General features: G+C 39.3%; 1 protein-coding gene across 9 annotated transcripts in view; it reads right to left on the reverse strand.

The window, feature by feature from the left end:
- The window catches only part of RABGAP1L (RAB GTPase activating protein 1 like), a 257,389-nt gene that overhangs the window by 64,844 nt on the left and 168,327 nt on the right, over positions 1 to 24,218 (reverse strand). For 8 of the 9 annotated variants that reach the window (XM_062004315.1, XM_062004314.1, XM_062004312.1 and 5 more), the window contains one exon: positions 15,442 to 15,483. In XM_062004315.1, coding sequence (XP_061860299.1) covers positions 15,442 to 15,483 — 42 coding nt within the window. Of the gene's footprint in view, positions 1 to 2,993; positions 3,162 to 15,441; positions 15,484 to 24,218 lie in introns of those variants that run through there. The other variant, XM_062004320.1, reaches the window with a different exon arrangement.

Here is a 24,218-nt window from a genome sequence, read left to right on the forward strand (position 1 = left end):
TAATTTTGCAGTCTCATTTATTACTGACTACATCAACTACAACTCCTGTTCCCACCTGGGAACTAATATAGCAGAAGAAATTTTGGGTCGGACACATTATACTTCCTTAATTTGATTTCTCTTCCTTCACAGAAAAAGATAAAAATTACTGATTTCCATATCATTCTATGACTACAACATATATATTTAGAATTTCAACAAAATGTCATTGAGCATAAACTGCCTGTTTTACACTTCAATAGACAAGTGTCAGGAACAAGGCTGAAAGGAATGTGGCCATGGTCTACTCCACTATTTTATTTGTTAATGGTAAATTCAAAATATTTACAAGTATCCTCACACTAATTTTTCAGAACCTTATATTTAATCTATAATACACATAGCTGTGGTTTTAAGATCTTCGAAGAAGATCCACACAGCAAAATCGAAGTACACAAGCTTTTTTTCCTAACCTCTTCCCCGGTAGCAACCAGACCGCAACACTGCGTGTTGCATGACCATGCAATGTGCTGCCCTGAAACCTGATAGGAGTTCAAGGACTCCAGCAGGATCACGTTGACCTTCTGTGGTGCCACAGAGCATGAGGGTGGGCAGACTTGGAATCTAGGCCTTGGAAAGCTACACTGCTACTGTTGTACTGGCACACACACTTCTAGCACAATACATCAAGACTCCTTTTACTGGCATTGCTTATGCCCAGTTCTTTACCATGAAAGCCATACTATCAAAACCATTTTTTTCCTAAATAAGATCTGTGCTTCTGCAAGACACTGTTGGGTACAAAAATGCTATGAAAAAAAATATAGCTTTGGTTTTGTGTGCCACAGGTTGGCATCCATAAATATGGCAATGATCCATATCGTTACTACACCCAGTAGTATCCCTCTGCTCAAAATCTCCCCACTGCTTTATATGCAGCTCTTGGCTTACAAAGGGAATGTTTGTTCAGCCACATAAAACACTGAGGAATGTGGACAAGCACAAACACACAATCTACTAGCTTCATCCACCCATAGTCATCCCAAGGAGGATAAGCCCACACAGGATTAGTGCTGTTTCACTTGCCCATTATTGCAGTTAGCTGATGCAGTGAGCAGGTGAGCTGAATTTTTCTAAGGCTGTAATAAAGGTTATAGATTATATTTCAGAACACTAGAATGGCACATATCCTGCCCATCCTAGGCATTTTTCCAAAAACCACATCCAAGGGAGAAGCTTATGCATGTAAAAAACAATCTAGTTCTTAATCTTATGAAAAATGGAGGTTTTGAAGTGTCTTCGGTTCTGAACCGTGTACAAATTCTTGGTCCTCAGAGATTTCTCATTTTACAGAAATCATCAGAAACACATCCTCTCCTCTATGGAAGTGGCATGTGTCAAAAGGGATAACTGTCAGAAGAGGAATATTTAGCTAATAAAACCTGACAGGAAATCGCATTGTCTCCACAACTCAAGAGTCTCTAATAACACCAGCATTATTTGTATTGGTTTGCCTCTTTTCCCCTTTGTCTTTCTTTTAAAATAAACAATATTAAGTCATTCAGCAAAGCTAAGCTACCTGGGTGATGAACTATGCTGAATTTCCTGGTATTCTCCATCTGGAGGGCCAAAGCCCAATGAAGTCATGTGAAAAAGAGCTTAGTGGTTCTGTCTCTGCTTTCCTTAGAGCTCGTCATAACACAATTCCAAATGATTTGGGAGTCCTTGCCCAAGAGAGGGTCAGCAGGATGGGATGGAGGACTGATAAGATACACTTGGAGATAAACTGGAATAATGCTTTCACACACAACAGGTTCAATCACACATCAACAGTCACTATACCCAGTTCTACTAGTGACTGCAGGAATGCAAATTCATCTGCACTTTACTAGCAATCAGAGACTTGGTGACTTGTTTTTACTTTTATTTAAAGCCTCACAGTGCAGGGACACACTGCTGCAATTAGTCTTTTTAAACACCAAACACCTTACAATATGCAGAGCATATGCACTTCTGTGAGTGTACTGCAGAACATGCAGACAGGTTTCAGTAGCCCAAAGAAAATGCTAGACAGGTCACTGCATGTAGCTACAATATGGGACCGAGCAGGGCATGGAAATAAAGGCATGGCACCATCCCACTAGAAAATGGGATGGAATCAGCAAAGAACTCTCTTCATATTCATCACATAAAAATGACATTCTGGAGTACAAGGCCATTGCTCTGTGTACATTTGAGATGCAGCCAGGTTTAATTACAATACCCCAGAGCAGACTCAGCCAGGATTAGGTACCAACTTCTGGATTTGCCACTATTTTGTGGGTATGAGTCTGCTTTGTACAGCAGCAGAAATGACAAAAGTGTACTTCTCTGTATTCTAACAGGCCACACCAATTTCAGGCCATTTCACATACAGACATGATTTCCTATGACAGATAAAAACAGCTTTAACTATTTCTTTCCCAGACAATTCTAACCATGCATTTTGAACTTTTCTACATTCTGCCAACTGCCTTTTGAAAATCAAACACATAAGCTGCAGAAAGCAAAAATACTTCAACATAGTTTGATTTTTTATGAATGCTTAAAACTAATCTTTGATGTCACGAGGATAAAATTTGAAATACCGAGTACTACAGCACTTTCCATCAGTATTTAGAAGCAGACCAGGCATGCTGTTTATTTGGAATCTTTACAGGAAGAACAAAAGCATTCATGGCTTTAGGAAAGATTTTTTTGTGAGGCAACCCTGTTTGTGAACCCTTTGGGGTAGGTAAGGAGTGGCACCAATGACTGTTAGCAGGACTAGTGTCCAGCCCTCCCGAGCTAACAGGAAAAAGAATGACTCTGTGCTTAAGAGATGGATTATGATTAGCCAAGAGGAAAAAAATAAGAGACCTCTCCTATCTCCATTCAGTGTCAAAAATCGGAGGGGGAGAGGGGGAGGGGGAGCAGGTTTGGGGAAGAAGATGGGAAATTCACAGTGAATTGATTTGAAGGAAATGTGATCTCACCGCAAGCAGCCGAGGCACAAACAGGCGATGCCCCATCCCCAGAAGTTCCAGCACCCGACATGCATACTCATTCACCAGCTTGCTCCTCTCGTCATGCATGTCCTGGGACTTTTTGACAGGTGGTGTGAGCTTGGCAGCTGGGGTTTTGCAAGGTACCCCTTCTTCCATGAGCAGTAAGTAGTAAGTATCCAGAGTGAGAAGAACAGGCTTTGAACCGCAATTTCAAGAGGTGCTAGCTGAGGAGAGCCAGGCTCAGGTCCTTGCAATGGGCTCGGCTGGCCGCCTACAGCAACGCCCCTCGCTTGCTCAGAAACAGAAAAGCATCTCTGCTAAGAATCAAGGAAAAATATGCTCCACCGTGCTGACTCAGCCAGAGTCCAAAGTAGATTTGAAAAACAAACCAGAGAAAACATGGATCTAAAAATACACCTAAAAAGCAAGGAAAATGGCAGAAAATGAGTGCAGGAAAGCTCGGACGGGAGAAAAGCAATGGAGAGCTTTCAGGACTCAGTGCCTGGAGATGTGTGTACCAGCAGACAGCAGCAGCAATAAGAGCAATAAAGCCAGGGCAGTCCTGAAGCTGCAAAGAGAAAAGGATGAGCTCATTGCAATCTCTGATTCGTGACAAGCGTGGCGGCTGCCGCTGCTGCCTCTCGCTGTGAATCAGTAATGAAGGGGTAGGCAAGGAGGGGGCTGGGAAGAGGAGGAGGGGGGTGAATGAGCATGCAGAGAGCCTCTCAGGGGAGAATGCCGTAATAAGAAGCCAATAGTGAGCGGCTGGACAACTGAGCTCCCCCCTTCCCCATCCACCTTAAATCAATTCAGCTGTGAGGGGCTTGGCTGTTGAATCTCAGGCTCATGGTATATGAACTGCATCCTCTAACAGTGGAGGGTTAGAAAGAAACTGGCCTGCCAGCCGATACAATGACTTGTATTCAGCTCTGCCCCTGAATGATGCAGATACAAAGTCAGCGCAACCCAGAGACAGGCAGGAGACCCTCAGCCCTCCTGGATGATAAATGGGAGAGGGGCAAGACGTCGTGATGGACTGCTGGTGAGGAGAGAGCAGCAGGCAGCTTCTGAGAAGCTAAGAAGCCATGGTCCATCTTTGCACAGCTTGTGCAGGATTGAATTAAATAATTTAAACAATGATAATTTCCAGTGCTGTGTTCTCAGGAGGCATTTCTAAATCTGGAAATGATGGACAGGAAGGGATTGATGTCAGAAGACGCATTTGAGTTGTTTCCAGAAATGAACTGCACATTTGTGAAGAGAATGCTATGATGTCACACCTTAAATTGCCTCGCATGGCTCCTATGCAGGCAAGAGGCCAGGTGCCTCTGCCATCTGGGTATGGCTTCATTTCAGAGGTCTGTGTTTTAGAAAGCACAGGGTTTATGCTGCTTTGTTTTTGAACTGCCGAATTCTAAAATGGGCTCTGTAATAGAACACTACATGTTTCTGATCAGAGTGGACAGTAATATTCCACACATAGAATAGAAATTTAAATTGGTGGTAATCTGAAATACTGTGAGGATCTCCATGGATCTAAAACACATTAATTGCAAATACTTCTGCCAACGCATATTGAAGCTCTAAAAATTGTCATGAAAAAACCATACTTACCTAATACACTAACGGCATGTAAAAATCTGTAGCATTATTACATTGACTTGAAATAATAAACACGTTCGTGAGCAGTTAATCTATTAAAATCATCTTAGGCTACCATGAACAAGCCTTGATAAGTGATGCAAAAAGCAGAGAAAATTAGAAAAATAAGTTTCTTGTATTCAGTCTGATACATGAACCATAGTGGACAGGATATTATTACCAAAAGTAGCCCCATCCACATGGGTCACCTTGGCTCACGGTGACACAGAAGCAGGTGAGGAAACAGTTAAAGCAGAACCAGCAGAAGTCATAGGTGAAAGATGACAGATGACAACGAGGCCTCAAGGATTAATCCTCTGGCGATATGGGGTTTAAATCAAGGACCAGCACATTTTGTGCAATGGTGATTAAGGTATTTAATACAGGTGATCTTCTGAAAGATGATTTAAGACCTGAGCTTGTGAAACACTTTCGCAGATGAAAATCTTCAGTATGGTCTGAAGAGTAGGGTTCTAAAGAGGCAGAGGCTACAGAATTTCTGTCTAGGCTGAGATTAGGGGGTTTACTGAGGTCCTTTTCAAGACAAGCCATGATTCACTTACCAAATAAGAAACTATAACCAACACATGTTGCATTCTAGTTTGTGATGATAGTGAAGACTGTGGTAAGAACTCGCCGATACTTTCCAAACTCCCTTTGCATGCAGTTCCAGAGATTCTGGTTTATTATCTAGTTTGTTTTTATGTCTATAAGTAGCCACCATAATGCCATGGATAACAGTTATCCATCACAGGTTAAATTATCATCCTACCAGACTGTATTGTAGGTTGAAAGGGTTTAAAGGAAAGGAAGTAGCTTTTCAATTTTTGTCCTGATTGTTTTAAAGACTTTCCATCTCATTTAAACACACACTGGTAAACGTGACATGCTACAAACATTAGGTTCAAACTCCTCCACGTGATTAAAAACCTTGCTCAAAACATTGAAGATGAAGAAAGAAGAGCATTTTAATGTGTGTATTGGGAAGCAAGTTACAGAACAGCCTAGAAGCACAGAGGTGAATGGGCAGAGTCATGGGTGACTTGTGGACTCCGTGTTTTTATACAGAGGATGGGTAATTCAGAGCACTGTCAGGTAAAAAGCCTTAAGTTCTTCCTTGCATAAATCAGGCTTATGCTAATAATAAGAGATAATTAATAAACAAATTGTGTTTCAAAGACTGTTCCTTCTCACTCTGGATACTTACTGCTCATGGAAGAAGTACCTTGCAAAACCCCAGCTGCCAATTATCTCTCATAATAAAATATGCTAAATAGCTAACTCTTATCCTTACAGAAATTCAGGCTTGGTTCATTTTGCTTAAGATGTAGACTCATGAAAAATGAAGTGATTATTACATAAGGTCTTTAATTCTAGAAAGCCATAATGGCTTATCTGTGCCATCAGATTACTGTCTTGCATTCTCCAGAACAGCCTGAAGTCAACTTAAAAACTCAAAATGGCCCAAAAGGTAGTAAGTTGCACACTAAGTAGGATGGCGTAGGGTAAACACATATTACTCATGCTTTGATTTCCATGTCGTAGACTGTCCGGTCTGTAAGTACATTTACATTCTGTTTCTGGCCTTTCTAGCTACGAAATGTCTGTTTGTTCACGTGGTACTGATGCAGTTCAGACCTGCTCAGAAGTGTACAGCTGAGGTCCACTGAGCTCATAAGTGGCTAATGGTAAAATATTCTCTAAGCAGACAAAACCATATGGAATATGACTTATTTCATCATCTATATTTTCTCAATTCTGTAGCTAGATACCAAGGACTTTGATGGGGAGTCCTTTGTCAGTCTCTGCATTTTAAAATAGACCACATTAGAAGAACATATGGAACAGTACAGAACATTAATATACATATGTATACACACACACACACACGTGTATATAAAAACTGTATGTAATATTTGGGAAAGGCTCATGGACATCCCTTTTTTCTATAGTAGACAGTAACAGGACAAGGGGTAATGGGATGAAGCTGGAACACAAAAAGTTCCACTTAAACATAAGAAAAAACTGTTTCACTGTGAGGTGAGGGAGCCCTGGCACAGGCTGCCCAGGGAGGGTGTGGAGGCTCCTTCCTTGGAGGTCTTCAAGACCCACCTGGACATGTTTCTATGCAACCTGATCTAGGTGACCCTGCTTCTGCCAGGGGATTGGATTAGATGATCTCTAAACGTCTCTTCCAACCCTACCATTCTATGATTCTATGCTTATATGGTTTTATGACAATCAAAGTGGGAGCTTTGTGCTTCTTAAACTGTTTTCCATGGGGAAAAAAAGAAATGTATCATCATGACTACTGTAGCTTCTATTTTTAGTATTTTGCCAAGCATGCATAAAACCTTAACACAAAGGCATTAGCTTTAGGTGTTCATACTGGTTTAGATCCCAGGTAACAGTGTTCCCACTTCTATGTTTAGCAAGGCATGACATTTTGCTGTAAAAACTGGCAACCTGACCACCCTGCATAATTTCAGAATTCTGACCCTATGTGAGCACTACAGATTTCTTTCTCCCTCTCTGCCTGCCCACGTTCTCCCTGTGTGAGAAGCCCAGCCTCCTGTGTCCTCCCTCTCCCCCAGGTCTTCCGGTGAAGCCCTTTGTCTTGTCTTCTATCCCATGCTTTGTGTTGACAAGAATAACAAATTTTTACAAGAATGTACTGAAAGGTCAGTACAGAGATAAACTAAACACTTTCATAATTGCTATATCACTTGCTGATTGATCAATGCCTATTTATGATGAACATCTCTTTCTTCTGTGTCAACTGTTACAAAATAAAAAGGGACTAAACTGCCTTTAACATTTTTAGTGGTAAAAATTACTGACTTTGAAAAACTAAATTCACTCTAATACTAGAGGAACAAAAAAGAAAGTTCTCTTTCAAGTTTATTCCTATAAAAGGGTAAGACAAATTCTGTACCAGAACAGTACTGAAAATTACATCGTGCCCACAATAAGAACGTCACCTCTTACCTTATCAGAAATTACTTAGTTCTTTCTGATCTTCAGGTCTAATTACAAGGGTGTAATCTGTATCTAGTGAAGTGTACATCTTTACCATCATTAGAAAGAACATGAGAAAACAATTAATTTCCATAGTAAGTTCCATCAGTGATCTGTGTTGGGTTATGTGCTGTCTGGCCTATTCTTAAATGGCTTGGGAAAAAGGGTGAATCATGAGGTGACAATATTTGCAAACACTACTCAATTATTCAGTTTTCCAGACAGGGGCTTACAGTAAAGAATTGCAGAAGGACTGTTAAGAGATTGAATGACTGGGCAACAGTATAGTAAATGAAAGTCAATGTGGATAAACATAAATTGATGCATATGGAGAAGAGTATCAATTTTAAATACAAATAATAGACTATGAGCTGACAATTGCTACTCAGAAATGAATCTTGGAGTCATTGTGGAAAATAGCAGCTCAGTGCACAGCAGAGGTCAACAAAATAAATCAAATGGTAGGAATTAATAGGAAAGGAATAGATACCTAAACAGAGAATGCTGTTATTCTACAGTATAACTCCATGATGCGTTTTCATCTTTGATATTATTCCTTACTTGGGGTCCTCCCATCTAAAAACGGAGATAATAGTATTTACAGAGAGAATAAACCTCATCTGAGTTTCCACATGAAGAGACAAAAAAAAGACTAAGATTACTATGTCTGGAAAATAGACAGTCAATGAAAGATATGTAGACTTGTAAAATCATGAGTTCTGTAGATAAAGTGAAGAGCTACCAATCGTCCAAAATGCCTTCTAAGACAGGAACTAGGGGCCTCACATGAAACTCATATGTGAGTTTCATCTTTCATCTTCAAAAAGACACCAGACAAACCCATGAAACAACAATTTGTACAGTATTATTAAATATTAGACACCACTTATTTCTCAGTCTCCAAGACACAAATTACCAGAGCAAAAGCCCAAAATGACTGCCCTGTTTTTACAGTCTTTCCCACGTATCCACTGTTGGTAATGAGATATTGAGGTACACAAGCCTACAAGTCTGATGTGGAATGACTTTTTATGGTTTTTATTTACATTAATTACATACTTAAGAAAAAAATTTCCCATAGAATCACGAGATCTGCTAGGTACACAAGACATTTACAGTACATTTAAATAGTAATAATAAAATAATAGTATCAAATAGCACCATACGTAGTCCTGGAAACAACATCTTCAGTTTCCAACATCCAGAAATTATGAACAGACAATATAATAGGGAGGTGTCATTGATCTATAAATCAAGGTTTAGTGCTGCTAAAAGAAATGCTTTCAGTCTTCTATTCCTTTAAAGAGAAAACATGTCTCCTCTTTCAAATTTCAAAACTTACAGTGAACATTCACCTAAGGGAAATTTAACTGATTTTAGGTGTGAGGAGAGGATCAAATGTGCTAAGAAAGTATCTCGTCAGGACAGGATAGATTTTTAGCATGAAGATAAATGGAGATACTCAAAAATAGAAAATTGCTTCTATTAAGGCTGGAAAATCAGTAGTCTGGAAGTTGAATGATTTTGGACATTTTCAGGTATGGATTTCTCTTTCTAAAGAGATAATCCCCAAGTTACCAAGTACTGAGTTTTTCGGTAGGAGGGAGTGGGTGGAATTCTTCAGCCCAGTAAAACCTACAGTTTAAGGACATTATCACTTTGGGAACTAGAAATATTATAACAATGATCCAAGAGCCTCTCAAAAACTGAATCTCTTGTCCTCTGCCAAATGGAGAAAAACTTGAAAACAGAACAGTTGATTCTGATCTCTAGCACCAAAGACTTAGGATGCTCATCTCTACCAGAAGCTTCAGCTTTTATCCTGGGATCAGTTACATAAAAAAGCTATTAAAAAAATGGAATAAAGAGTGCCTATGTTTGTTTAGATTTTATTTATGGACACTTCTGATTTTTCTTGAAAAGTGCCTTTTGAAGATTTAATGCATTTACAGAGTGGACTAAACCGGAACAACCAAACTCCAAACCACTTTATGTTGGAAAAGAACCTTTTATGCCACTTCATCCAAACTTTAGCTTAAAGCAGTGCCAAATTAAAAATCAGTTCAGGTTCCTCAAGCCATTGCAAAGTCTTGAGTGTTTTTATGCAGAGAGAGAATGAAATAGCCGTTTTATCTCTTGGATGCACTCAGTGCGCTTTCATGTGATACCTTTCAAAAGAATTGCCACAATTCATTGGTTAATTACCTACATTGACAATGTGAAAGTTTCACCTATAACAAGCACCTGTCCAGTTGTCATTGACATCCTCACAAGTTTAGCCACCAAGATTATACAAAATTTCAGTATCTTATTTTAGTAACATAGGGAGGAATTTGGTTGCTCATCTTAACTGTTCCCCTTCCACTGCTTGCATTCATCTGACAGATAACATTTATTTCATTACTTGCCATTATGACTTGAATCCTTTGGCTTTTCTTTTCTTTGTTTTCTCAAAAGGCTACACTACTTTTTAAACACTAACGCCCCAGGCTAGATAGTGGCAAGTGATAAAGGGAGCCACAATCTCAAGGCATGTCACACCAGTCACTTAGGTTTACACTGCAAGCCACGCAGCTCCCTGCAGGAACAGGTATAACTTACCTGTGAATCGCAGGATCTAAGGTGCACAAAAATGGATGACTGCTCTGGCTACCTTTGAGTATGTCTTCTTCTCATAAGAACAAATTTTTGAGCTACGTCTTTATCACAAAACAAAATTTCAGACCTGATTTTAAAGTTCTGGGTTGTTGCAAGTGGTAATTCAGAACATAAATGATGGACAAAATCTGAGACAGGTGTTGTGTAACCATGACACAGGTTAGGTCTGATGCCTATCCAAGAAAGATAATGTCTTGAAAGTAAAAAAAGACAATTCACTGTATGCTCATTAACAAGTAAGATGTTAATGCATACAGAAGTGCAGCATAATTTGATTAAAAATTTGTGCTCTTACATAAATCCATATCTATGGTACTTGAGGAACCCTCTGGTTAGTCATGAATAGTACTTCATATGAACATAAGAGAATAATATAACCTTCCTAGTTATCAGGTAAAGTAGATTTTTTTAGAAAAGAAATCAAACTACCAACAAACAAAACCTCACATTAATACAGAAAAAATGGAGAGATGTCTCTTAAAGATCCAGTCATTCACATGTTAAAAGACTGATAAAAAACTCAGATGTGGAAGAGAACTTCTAAGATGCTCTAGAGTTTAAGAATATTACTAATATTGGTTTATTGAATAAACAATATGAATGGTACCTATAAATAGGTACTATTAATAGGTATAGGTATAATAGGTATATAAATAGTACCTACTCGAAGGTGACAAATGTTAGTGTTGGTGCTGCTGGAGTGGGACTATTTAAGGTAATGGATAATGCTGATGACAAGAGCAGATGAGTGTAAAATGATCAGTAATACATTTAAACTGGAAAAGGAGCATTTTTTTGGGCTCCGGAGGTCCTTTTCAGTCCTGATACAGAGTGAAATAAAGGTAACAACCCTCCTGATCCAAGGTCATTTTTATCTTTTTTTCTCTGCAATCTAGGGAGCATCTGTATCAACTGCTTGAATTAACAGCATCATCTGCTCTCCCTGACATTGTAACTGGCATGCTTCTTCCTAAGCTTTTGAGCACAGACTGACATGACAAGTGTTGAGACCAAAAGGCAGCAACAGAAATAACCGAGAAATACAACTGTCTGGTTTATGGAATACAGTTATCACTCGATGACATGTAGTGAGAAGCAGTGTAAGAACTCAGAAGCACCATTAGGAATGCGGCTCGCATTTGCCTGTGTTGAAGGACGATAGGTAAAAGCACTGTTTTTAAGGTAATAGGTGTACTGAAGGGATTCTCTGCAAGATAATAATGCACTGGCTGGGAAACACAAGCACTAACAAACACATTGTTTCTCACTATCTTCTACCACTATACATTTCATTATACACCTTTCTGATCAAAACTCTGGCTTCCCTCTTGCCTTAAGCGACATGTTTTTGATGGTCACACAGATGAAAGCTCAACAATCTAAGTGTTGACCTTAAGTGCTGTTACAGAACAACAGAATCTCTGAATCATTTTGGTTGGAAAACATCTTTAAGATCAAGTCCAACCACTAACCTAACACTGCCAAGCCCATCACTAAACCATGGAGTAAATCCCACTCCATGAGCAGATGAACCCTCAAAAAGAAAGTTAGGATACTGTTTTAAAACCCTGTGGTTCACTGCTGTGTTTCTCATTAGCCTGTGCTCTTCCCTGCCTTTTCAGCACTTTATCTAGAGCCTCATTTCCCCGCAATCTGTAGTTTAATACTTGTCTCAGTTTGCTAATTCCAAAATAAAGAATACATTTACCTGTTTTTTTGTTAAAGTAGAAAAAGCACAAAAAGAAGATTAAGGAAATAACTGCTAAAATATTAAAATATGAAAGAAAGCTTATTATTCATCAGTGAAGATTTTGATGTTTAATTTGCAATTTCCAACAAGAAACTAACTAGTTGATGACCAAAGGGATCAGAAAATATGCTAGCACTGCAATGGTACATTTTCCTCTGTCATTCTCAATTAATGGTTTTCACTGGCATTTTTACAATGAAAATACTGTTGTTGTTTGATGAGTTGTTCCAAACCAGTTTTCTGCACTGCTTTTCAACACTAGGGTTCTTTTCACACCCCAGTGCTTCACTATATTTTCTGCTGCTCAGAAAATGAAAGGCAAGGGATTTGATTTTCTATCAGCTCAGCTTATTCAAGGTATTTCAGGTGCAGTCTCTGCGTGATGTAACTAAATGATTAATGTCAAACTATAAGACAGTGCCACCAGCTGGAGATGGGATGGCTGAGCACACTGTGGAGTGCACCAAAGGCACTGACAGGCCTTAGAAAGCATAACATTTGGATGCTGCAAAAATAAAAACCCAGACCCCATGATTTTCCTTTGATAAGACATCAGATTAATGCCCTATTACAAACTATGGCTTCCATAGCTAAGGAGATTTAATTCACTGGCTTTTCATTACTACAATCATAGAGCGTGGGAGAAGGAAAAGGAAAGGATTCCCCTTATGTCTTAAATACATGGTTTTTTTCCAAAGACTACCGCATCAAGATGGCTCGGGTAATTGGTCACAGAAGTAATCCTGACATTTCGAAACTAACAAGCGTTAACTCTGAATATTAGCAGCTGGTTGGAACAGTGAGAAACTGCAGTGAGTAAATGGCAGTTCAAGAGAAGGGCTTCTATTCTGGTGGTATTTAATGAGGGACTGTGAGGCACATGCTTCACAAAGAAGTAAGGAAAATGCCATTTACACAATAAAGACTCTGATATTTCACTGATGAAGGATTCCCTCATCCAAATAAAAAATAATCCAAAAGATTGCAGATGAGAAAACCATTACTTTGTTTTAAAAAGAACAAATTCTTAAGAGTTGTTTTCATTGGCTTCGGAATGGAAGTGAAGCAAGACCATAGAAACATACAGTTTTTAAAGTGGTTGTTCTGCAGCACACACACATTCAAGTTTCTGTAATTTAAAAAGACCAGTATACTAAACCACTTTGTTCCTAATGATTAGGAGAGATTATGAACACACTTGAATAGGAAAAAAATTACTTCACGTCTCAAAGTACAAAATTATTTTCTTCCCTAACAGAACTGCAAGCCCAGATAAAGCAAATCACATGCTAATTCAACTGTATATAACCATCAGCCCCATCTTGGTATCACTGTGGAACTGTGCTCTTATGTGTTTCTAACTTAGAATCCTACCCCACTCACCTATGTTTTCTTTGTACTTTACAGGTTTTGGCTGCAATACAGAATACTTTCTCAAGATAACACCTTCCTGACCATTTAGAGCCCCTTACTGCCAGAACAGGCAGAAACAGCGTACCATGGATATATGTAAGAAGAACTGCTATAAGCAGAATTAAAACCAATTGTGAAAACTCTTAAACTCAGAAAACAATTCTAGTGAGACTGACAAAATACTTTCTTGAATTTTCCATTTTCTGGAACTGCCAAAGGGAAATGTTCAGTTGTATCAGCAGCAGGCTGTGGATTATGTATCAAATGAAAAGACTGAGCACTTCCTGTTAAAATAAATGGGCTAATTATTCAACATCCCCCAAAAAATCCTTATTTGCAGTGTGATATCTGTGAGTTAAGGTTTTTAGTCCTGTCCAATGTTATCACATTTGCTGAACAGCTGTTCTGCTGCTAACTTCAGTTAAAGCACTCCCACTAGCAGCAGCAGGAAATATAAGGAAAACAGCCTGCTGGATGTATACCTATGGCCTCAAACACATCCTACATAACCAAACCAAACAAAGTTCTCATTTCCTGGAAACCCTGACAGTCATTTTCAGCTCAGTGCAACTCCTCCTCCTCTTTCTTCTTCAGTTTTAAGATCTACAAGCTTGTATCTCTACCTCTTTCTAGAACCTGTTCCCATTGCTACAGCAGCATACCTGTTGGGTGGCACTTGGATGCTTCCTTTCACTTCTCTACTATCTATTATGCCATAACCTACTAGATTTCCCTTTATTCATACTGGCCTTAAAAAACAGAAAATTAACAAGCCCCCACAGTTGCAAATAAAACATGAAACAGGAAGAAAAGTGCACACACTTCCCTCCCTGCTTTTTACAGATTTAGATTTGTGTAGGAGCACTTCCTTGGAAACGTACATTAAACAAATATTCTGTTTATAGGCGACTTCATTTAATACATATACTCACGTAGAAAGTCACACCACCATTTGACACATTAAGTGTGTAGGTGTAAAACAGAAGTTATTTTGGTCATTTCCTTACCATCATGCCACATACTATCTCATACTTACATTGCAGTACTTCACAAAAGTTACTTGACTTCAAGTGCAAACACAGGTTTTGAAATTTCCCACAGCTCTGTTCACAGCACCATATATATATATATATATATATTTTCCTGATGTGAGGCACTTTTGCTGTAGGACTTTGTGCCAGAGAAGTTGAATCTCTAATTATTCTTCCTTGAATAACTCAACTAGTAGCCGTTTGCCCTTTCTAGGTAAATGGTAAGGAGAAGATCCCAGAGAACTAGCAACAGTGTAATGATACTAGCCTGTGTCCACCTTATGGGGTGGTGGTGTTAGGAGTGACAGGCTGTTCTGAGTATTATTTGATGGGAATAGAATTTGAATTCAAAGGTGGCATTTCCACACCACGTGCCTGTATGTGGACTAGATTTGAACTAGTGACCTTGTGAAGGTCAGTCTGAGTTATATTACAGGCCAATGCCTTACTTCCAGGTTCATGTGTTTGTTTAGGTAAACTCTGCATCCAAGACAAAGATGGAACTTGCTCATGTTACAAAAGACTTCTGTTCCCCTCTTGATGTTACAAATACATTTGGTACCAAATAATATTCAATTGTATATTCCTTGAATATTTACATGAAAGAAGCCAGCCACAAAGTAAATACACTGTGAAATGAATCAGAACTGTTTTCTTAATAGTAATTATATGAGACATTTAAATCCTTATACTGCAGTCCTTGTTCCAGGAACTTTTTGACATGATTAAGTTTAGTACAACCAGATCTACCTTAAGTACAATTCCAAAGACACCTCTACCTCTACCCAAAGGAATGATATTTCTTCTCCAATCCCTTCTCCAGAAGTCCCACTATTATTGTCCATTAGATATGATACATTAAGCTACGAAAACATTCCAGACAGTTTAATATCATTTTTTTAAAGCCTTCTAATCAATGACTTACCTTTAAGAGAGCCAAGGCTACATGGAAGATTATGTTCATACCCTGAAAATAAGAAGAAAAAGGCTTCAATCAGTTCCACCACACAAATCTCTCTTCCCTGTTACTTATCATTATGTAGCGTCATAACTAGATGCTGCAGGTCTCTAGAGAATGCTTCCCTTTTCCCTGCTACACTTCAAAGTTCATCACAAAAGCTCCAAGGCACAATTTACAAACTCCTGGCTAGGGAAGATGACAGCTCGTTGGAGCTTTTGGAATTTCACTGTTCGATTTGTCAGGTGCTCCAGATGTGACAGGATATGCCTCAATCGTTTCAGTACCTGTCAGTGCTGGTTTTCATGAACAGCACAGAATATTGTGACGAGCAAGGCATCAAGAAAATGTAATAAATAATCTAGTTGATAGGATTTTTGCCAAGTAACTGAGTTTAGCTGTGATTATTGAGTACAATCTTTCATGCTCAATCTGTGAAAAACCTCAAAATAAACTAAAACCAACACCATAAGTACAAAATACACCAAAAGTCAAAACTATTTCAAAGGTAAGCAAACTGATATCTGTATCAAACAGTTGCTTTCTGGTTTGCAAAAGCTGGAAATAAAAGCACACAGAAATGTATTCAGTGAAAAATATAATGACAATATCCAATTATTCAAAAGAGCAAAGAAAGTAAACCCCACTCCCCTGACTGACGACAGAGGGGTAAAAAAGGCTGCATTTCTACTTATGCTGTATACAGAAAATAAGTATCATTCCTCCAGTTTTGTTCATGACCTTTTTAGTTCAATAACCAAGAGCTTGAGATTTTCACAGGGGGAAGGGGAACACATACCCTGAATGAGGCTGCCTTGGAGCAGCCAAACTGACGTTACTCCTGGGGTCCTGCTTGGAAAACTATCCAGGGGCAGCCCAGGCTAGAGGATACAAGACGACAGCCTTGCTAGCAGTGCACACATTGCCTCTCCCAATGGAAGAGGCTCTTCTGGCTGTAGCCTACATATCTTGATTATTTAAGATTATAGGTAGCTTTGTGTTCATCCAAATAGGAAAAATACCATATGCAATTCTCATTTGCTGTACTTTGTGTTCAGAGATTATATTTTGCTTGCTTGTTTAATGGTATGATAAATCTTTTCTTATAATGTCTTTCAGAGCTGCTGTCTAAAAATGTCTCAACAGATCTGCACACTGGTAATACTGTCACTGCAATACATACTGTTATGGGATAACAACAGGACTTTTTGTGAGGGAATCTCCTCAAATAAATTTCTGCTTCTACAATTGAGCATTTTTTCAGGCCTCTTCCCAAAACCTTAAGACCATGTTTCTACAAAAACTAGCTTTTATAAAAATCTGCAGAGACTGATTTTCAGAGACATTCTGAGGAAGAAATTGTGGGGTTTTTACATGGATACTATAGTGCCTTGAAGAGATGTTACCATTATGGGTCTTGGGAATGCTGTAACTTCAGATATAATGAATATTGCAACACTGTGAATTAACAATTCGATGCATAATCATTATGGTAACAAACTGATTCTTTCCACTAGAGGTCACAATTGTAGCAGAACTGAACCTTGCTTCATTATAGGAAACTCCTTCCAAACCAGATAACAAATACTCGAAGTACAACAACAGTTATTTTGCTTTTAATATTTCTTTTTAATGGAAAAAATGTCAGGCTGTGAATTTCAGTCTTGACACTGATAATACTAGAGCACCAACAGCAGTAAAATAAGTTCACTGTATTCTCAGTTTTATTCCAAATATCCATCTGAAGTGAACAGCAATTCCACACAGTCAAAACATAAAGGACTTTTATTTCCTAAGATTGGATTTGGTACGAACATACAAGCTACAAATGAGAGGTGCAACTAACAAGCCATCACAAACATTGTGTTTTCTTCTTAACTAACCGGTTGATCGGATTTTGTCGTGTTACAAGCAGGACTGTTATATGCCACTGTTGGATTACTGAGGGCTCAGTGTCCCTTGTGTTTTCTGATACTAACAAAAAAAAAAACCCACAAAAAGAAAAACAAACCAGCTTCATTCATTGTCGAAACATCTTCTTTTCTGACCTGCCTGAAACAATTTCCTGAATACAAACTGGTCAAACTCGCTCCTGGTACACCTCTTACATGCTACTCTTTCCATGGATAGCAAACGCAGAAGAAATAGATTTCCTCCTGCCTAGCTCTTTTCTAGCCCCCCCAGCCAAGGGGTGGCTCACAAGACTCTCCCATGTTACTTGAGATAAGCTGTTCAATGCACAAGGCACTGTAAAATCATAACACCTAAAGGATTTAAACCTTTGTATACAGCTGTTCTGAGCAGCATTGCACTACTCCTGGCAAGAGAAAAAAACCTGCACCCTTTCCTCAAAGGCAGAGGTAACTCCCAAACCAAGGCAGTATTTTAGACCTGTGGCATAAATCGCTGCAGTTTCACACTGAACTCTTCGGACCTGCTGGACTTGATGGATGAATATACCTCTTGACACCCGAGTGAATTGTAGATGGCATCCAGCAACCCACAATAAAGCTTCTACTCACGTTTGGATTTACAGGGAGATGCTTCAGATCTCAAATGTGGTGCTGTACCCACCCATTTTGGCAACACATTTTGTAATCACTGATCTAGACATTTTTTCCTAACTCATGCAAGGCTATTCTGACAAAGCCAAGTTTAATGATAATGATTATGAAAAAGAAAGCTCAGCTCATTTTTCCACAATCTCTTATTTAAAATCCTACTTCATTTACCGCACACTGATTTATAACATTCAGCTTAAACTTCTCTATCTATTCTGCAAGATGGACCAAAAATACCCGTGCACACCAGACATATAAATCACTGCTAGCAGTATCCCTCTAGTGACTTTGTAATGGAAACATGAAAGTACATGCAAATCACCCACAGGGGGAAAGAGAAGGGAGCCCATGTTAAATAAGCTTTGGATAATTACTTTTAAAAAGCAAAGGTCATATGATTAACTAGGCATTTGGAAATAAATATCATGCTTTAACATCCTGCAGATCTCAATGCTTAAAAGCAATTACAAATGTGAAAGTTGTTCATAATTACCTGAACACTTCTCCTTTTTAATATCCAATGGCCAAAACTTAAAATACTCACCATTAGTATACAAGAACTGTTGTAAGAGCATATGAATGGTTAGAGGCCTATCATCATGTCGTATTGCTTGTCAATTAATGTGGCTATTCTTTTGTTTTTCAATCTGAGAGGCTTTACTGCTAGTGAGTACATGAAGGAGGAGTGTGCAGACTGCACAGGTCACAGACATTAAGCTCACAGGCAAGGATCCCAGAAATGAAGCATGTGAATATTAACTACCCTTTCACAGAAGGCCAGCAGCTTCTGTGGCAGCCTGGCTCATCTGCACAGTTAAGCAGCTGCACAGCAAGTTATTTAAGAACCCTCTAAAGCTTGCGTAGAGGCCTAGAGTATTTTAAGAGACCTCATTAAACTCAGGAGTTTTGCAGTAGTAAGAAGACCATCTCAAAGCAGACAGCTCTTGACTATGTTGCAGTCAAGATGGTAAGATAAGGGTCAGGAGAGCTAAAATTTGAGAGTTTGTGCTATTGTACAGCCTCCTTACAGCTCCTGCTGACTGCCACACTGACCATTCTCTGCTTTGTGTGGCCAGCAGGTCAAGGGAGGTTCTGCTCACACTCTACTCTGCCCTGGTGAGGCCTCATCTGGAGTCCTGTGTCCAGTTCTGGGCTCCTCAGCTCAAAAGGGACAGGGAAGTGCTGGAGAGAGTCCAGCACAGGGCCACCAAGATGATCAGGGGTATAGAACATCTTTCATACAAGGAAAGGCTGCGGGAACTGGGGCTGTTTCGTCTGGAGAAGAGGAGACTGAGGGGAGATCTTATTGACACTTACAAATATCTAAAGGGTGGGTGTCAGGAGGTTGGGGCATCCCTTTTTTCTATAGTAGCCAGCAACAGGACAAGGGGTAATGGGATGAAGCTGGAACACAAAAAGTTCCATTTAAACATAAGAGAAAACTATTTGACTGTTGAGGTGAGGGAGCCCTGGCACAGGCTGCCCAGAGGGGTTGTGGAGGCTCCTTCCTTGGAGGTCTTCAAGACCCACCTGGACATGTTCCTATGTGACCTGATCTAGGTGACCCTGCTTCTGCAGGGGGGTTGGGCTAGATGATCTCTAAAGGTCCCTTCCAACCCCTACCATTCTATGATAGCACTTCCTCAAGAAGAAAAAGCACAGTTTCGCAGAAGAACACTTCATACCTAATACGATGATAATGCTGGGATGAACACTGACCATCTGGTAGGTCTCCATTTAACACATTGAGATTAAGTTTCATAGAATATTCTGCTGATCTGAATTATATGTCAAAAGATTGTGACTTTTTACAGAGATTGTAGGTAACATTATCATGGGCAGTAAAACTGTAAGTTTTGGATCCCACACTACAAGAAAACATGAGGTCCTGGAGCATATCCAAAGAAGGGAAATGAAGCTGGTGAAGGGTCTAGAGCACAAGTCCTTTGAGGAGTTGCTGAAGGAACTCCTTTAACCTGGAGAAAAGGAGACTGGGAGGAGACCTTATCAGCCTCTGCAATTACCTGAAAGGAAGCTGTAGTAAAGTGGGGATTGGTCTCTTCTCCCAAGTAAAAAGAAATAAGTCAAGAGGAAACGGCCTCGTTGCACCAGGGGAGGTTTGGATTGGATATTAAAAAAAAGACCTTCACTGAGAGGGGTGTTAGACGCTGTCCCAGGCTGCCCCAGGAGGTGGTGGAGTCCCTATCCCCAGAAATATTTAAAAGCCATGGAACTGAGGTGCTGAGGGACATGGTTTAGTGATGGGCTTGGCAGTGTGAGGTGAGTGGTTGGACTTGGTGATCTTGAAGGTCTTTTCCAACTGAAACAATTCTATGATTCTGTATCTCATGAGATTGTAAAAATGAAGCATTTAAACTGCAAATGATACACGTGCGGTGAAATGAAGACTGGCTTAAAGTAAGGAGAAATCTTATGTTAACTGTCTTCTAGCAAGAGATTTTCACAGCTCTTTAACTCTCTCTGAGGCCAAGATTCCTGCTGAAGACAGAAGCCTTCTTTGAGGTGTTCTCACGTTGGGTCCCTCTGCACTCTGAAACCAGATAACTTTTGACAGGGAAAGAGAATTGGGAATCAAGTAAAAACAGCCATGGCAAAGATCCAATTTTGTGGGATCCAGTTTGTATTCAATTAGATCTCTGTGACAGAAAGGATGTTTGTGGCTTCCTTTAAAAGGAAGGAGGCTCATCTGTCCATGTGCCCATTGAATCTACCCCAAGACCAGAGAAATGGAAGTTAAGGGGGGAACAAATTAACACTTGCTACTAGGCAAAGGTCAACAGGCATGTGTGAAGCTGATAGAAGGGTTAGGCCAAACAATTTAACCAGGCAGTTACTGGGCAACATTTGCATAGGGAACAACTTTGGAATTTATTTCCTGTTTTAAAGGTTCTCTTCAATGACAGGTGCCTTGAGAGAAGGTAGGCTGTATTAAATACTAGCATCTGTCCTTCTCCAACCCAGGCCACCTGACAGACTTTCCTCTAGTCACATGGCAATACCCTCTGTGTCATTTTCACAAACAATAGGAAGTGGATCTCTTTAAAAAAATAGGGATTTTTTTTTTTTATCAGTTTTATGGGCTTGTTCCTGGATATGCATGACATGGAGGAGGAAACAGTGAAGACACTGATACAATCTCCCCTAAGTTCAGCATGAGGTACAGAAGATAAATGTGAAAGTCAGCTGAGCACCTCCTTAAGCCAGAGAAGTCTCAAGCCGTGGGGAGATGGCATGCCACCAGGAGAACCAGTTAACCTGTGCCAGCTTTCTAATAACTGAATTTTACTTTTTTTTTTTAAAAAACAAAAACAAAGAGATTAGCTATTCAAATGAAATTAATTTGACATTGTTTTGTAATTCCAAAATGTTTCATAATTACGTGTTCAGTTGCACACTCTTTCAAAGGAGCTACAGAGGGTAATTGGGGTTACAAACTCTTAAAGGCAAATTAAAATTCTATTTATGTTTTGGATTGCTTCCAGAAAAACATTTGTTTGGCAACTCTAATATGTTGAGAATGCACAATACATTTTAGGAATGTTACAAACGTGTTTATTTTGCTGACAACATAAATATATGGTCTGAAGCTCAAATTTCTCTCTGTAACACAGACTTGGAGCATGCTCTGCAGGAATATGCACATTAACAGTTTTTCCTCTGATACAGTTTGTATTGCCTGTACATCTTGCCTGTACATTTATTCTAGCTCAATGACAACTGAGGGAAAGAAAGGTTAACTCTCATTCAAGTAAGGCACAGTATAAACCAGCAAGTTTTGATGAAAGCAACAGATGCAGCTTTTTTACTAAACAGTTACACTAGAGAGAAAAACAAAGAAAAAACCAAACTGCATAGAGATCTTACTGCTAATGTATGAGGTGCAGTCAACCTCTCACGCTGGGTTTCCCCCAGTGTCAACATATACGTTGCTTACCACAGTAACTCCCAACAGGGAACACTGTAACATGAGACAGAAGAAAAGAAATCTTCATCCTGATACTATGATGCTGTGAATAATAAATAAACACAATTAAAAAACACTTGACTGAATTATTAGATAAGCAGGAACCAAGGAGATGGTTAAAAGGGCACCATAGGATTCAGCATTTATTGTGCCACTTTTCTGTATTTTGCAGCATGAAAAGGTACATGATAAATACTATCAGGCAACCAGGAACCTGCATTAGTGTGATTTTGCATGAATGGTTGCTTGCTTGCTTGCTTTTAACAGAAATGAATGGGATCTAGAAGTGCTAAATATTTACATCTTTTGGGTGATTTTCACACAATTTGCTGCTTAGATGTTGCTATGGCTGAAGGTAAAGATTGCTATGAAATAAGCACTTTTTTCTCTTCAGCTTCTGTGACTGTTTTCAAAGAACAGAAATTACAGGCATGGAATTTTAAGTCATTTCCATGTATCATATTGGTCCCTGACACTGGTTATTTCTACAGTGGCATGTTGCTAATTCCCAGGCATCTAGTTATGGGCTGACAACACGCTTTGTCCATTTGCTTGACGAAGGTACGCATTAACAGTACTTTGCTGGTTTTCTGGGGTTTAGAGTGTTTTTAGACTTTCCCTCTTTCTGATCCTGATTAATATGAGGACAAAGAAAGGGGCCTGAATCTACACTAGGCATCAAGGGCCTTATCACATGTATGTAACAAGGAATCAACAGAGTCCTCATATCTCCGTAGGTAAGGCAGGTCTCTACTTCTCATATAGAAACAGGGAAGGCTGTTAGACATTCTCAGAGGAGCAGGAATCTTCAAGACATTAATCTTCTTGAGACAAGACAAGATGAGGAGTTCACAACATCTCTTTAAGGAGAGCTGTGTCTCCTTCCCCCTCTACATGTGGTCACACAATACAAAGACAAATGCATGCCCACATTACATCCATGTCCTGCTTTCCTGCACTCTATCTGATCTCCTTCCCAGCCTTCATTCATCTTCTTCCTTTCTCTGACACAACCCAGTCCTGGTCCTTGCCTCTGTACACCTTGACATTCATTTTCCCTTTCCAACAACTATTTGAATGCAAAGCTCATGTTTTGATTTCATGTACTTAGAAAATTCAGTACAGCCTGAAGTAAAGGGAAGTTTTTTGGCACAAGCAGACTGCGCTACCCTCCTCTTTAAAAACAGTCCCCAAATTAGCTTAGCTCCCTGGCTTTGTTCATGGAATAACACTGTCACATTTGTGATACTTTCCTTCAGTTATCTCTGAAACGTTTCTAAGGATTGCCAAGACTGCTTAGAATATGCTGCTATTCAAATACAGCAGATGGCACTGGTGTGAAGTAAGCACTTATGGAAATGTACTGTATTCCTAGAAAAACCAACCAAGTGAACATCAACTAGTAAGTGGCTAAAATATTTCATTAGCAATGGGGAAAGTAATTCAGAGACATATTGTGAAGTGGCATTAGATGTCGGTTCCCTCTATGGCACAAACTAGGTCATTCCATTAGGTCTCCGACTTTTGGTAACTTTCCACCTGCATTTTAGAACATCTGAAACAGAAACAGTCTCAACATTTTAGGACCACAACATTTATCAACATCACTGAAAAGGTACCTTCTGTTCACATAAGTTATCTTGAATTGCAGACTGTTGTGAGACTGTTCTTCCTTTGCTAATGCTGAGCATTTATCACCAGCCTTGTTATTCTGGGGATAAACAAGCTGCAGCTATGAATGGAAGATACATAAATTATGGATGTTCACAGGAACAGCTGGACAACATAGAGTAAAGGGTTATGCTAAACCCTGTGGCTCTTCAAGAACCAATTAGATGTACTCTATTAAAATACTCTTCTCCTCAGTCCAAGCTTGAATCACTGTATGTTCTGTGTAGCTTTAGAAGTGAATAAAATGTTTTGTCTTCCCCTGTCTCTGTGACAATACAAAACACGGTATTACATACCTCGAATATTTCCGCTGTTGATCGAATTTTTATACCCAAATATCTAATACGTCTTAAGACCTTCACTTTGAAGAGAATTTAAAATCACTGTCATCTGAACATTTTAAACACATATAAAAATTTTTTAAGTCCCTCATGCATCAAACACATAATCAAATACTACATCCTTTTATTTTCTTTCTACTTTAATTTCTGCTCTAGTAGTGAGAAAACCCCATAGTGGAATACAGC

Source organism: Colius striatus, chromosome 10 (genome assembly GCF_028858725.1).
Source record: "Colius striatus isolate bColStr4 chromosome 10, bColStr4.1.hap1, whole genome shotgun sequence".
NCBI classification, from domain to species: Eukaryota; Metazoa; Chordata; class Aves; order Coliiformes; family Coliidae; genus Colius; species Colius striatus.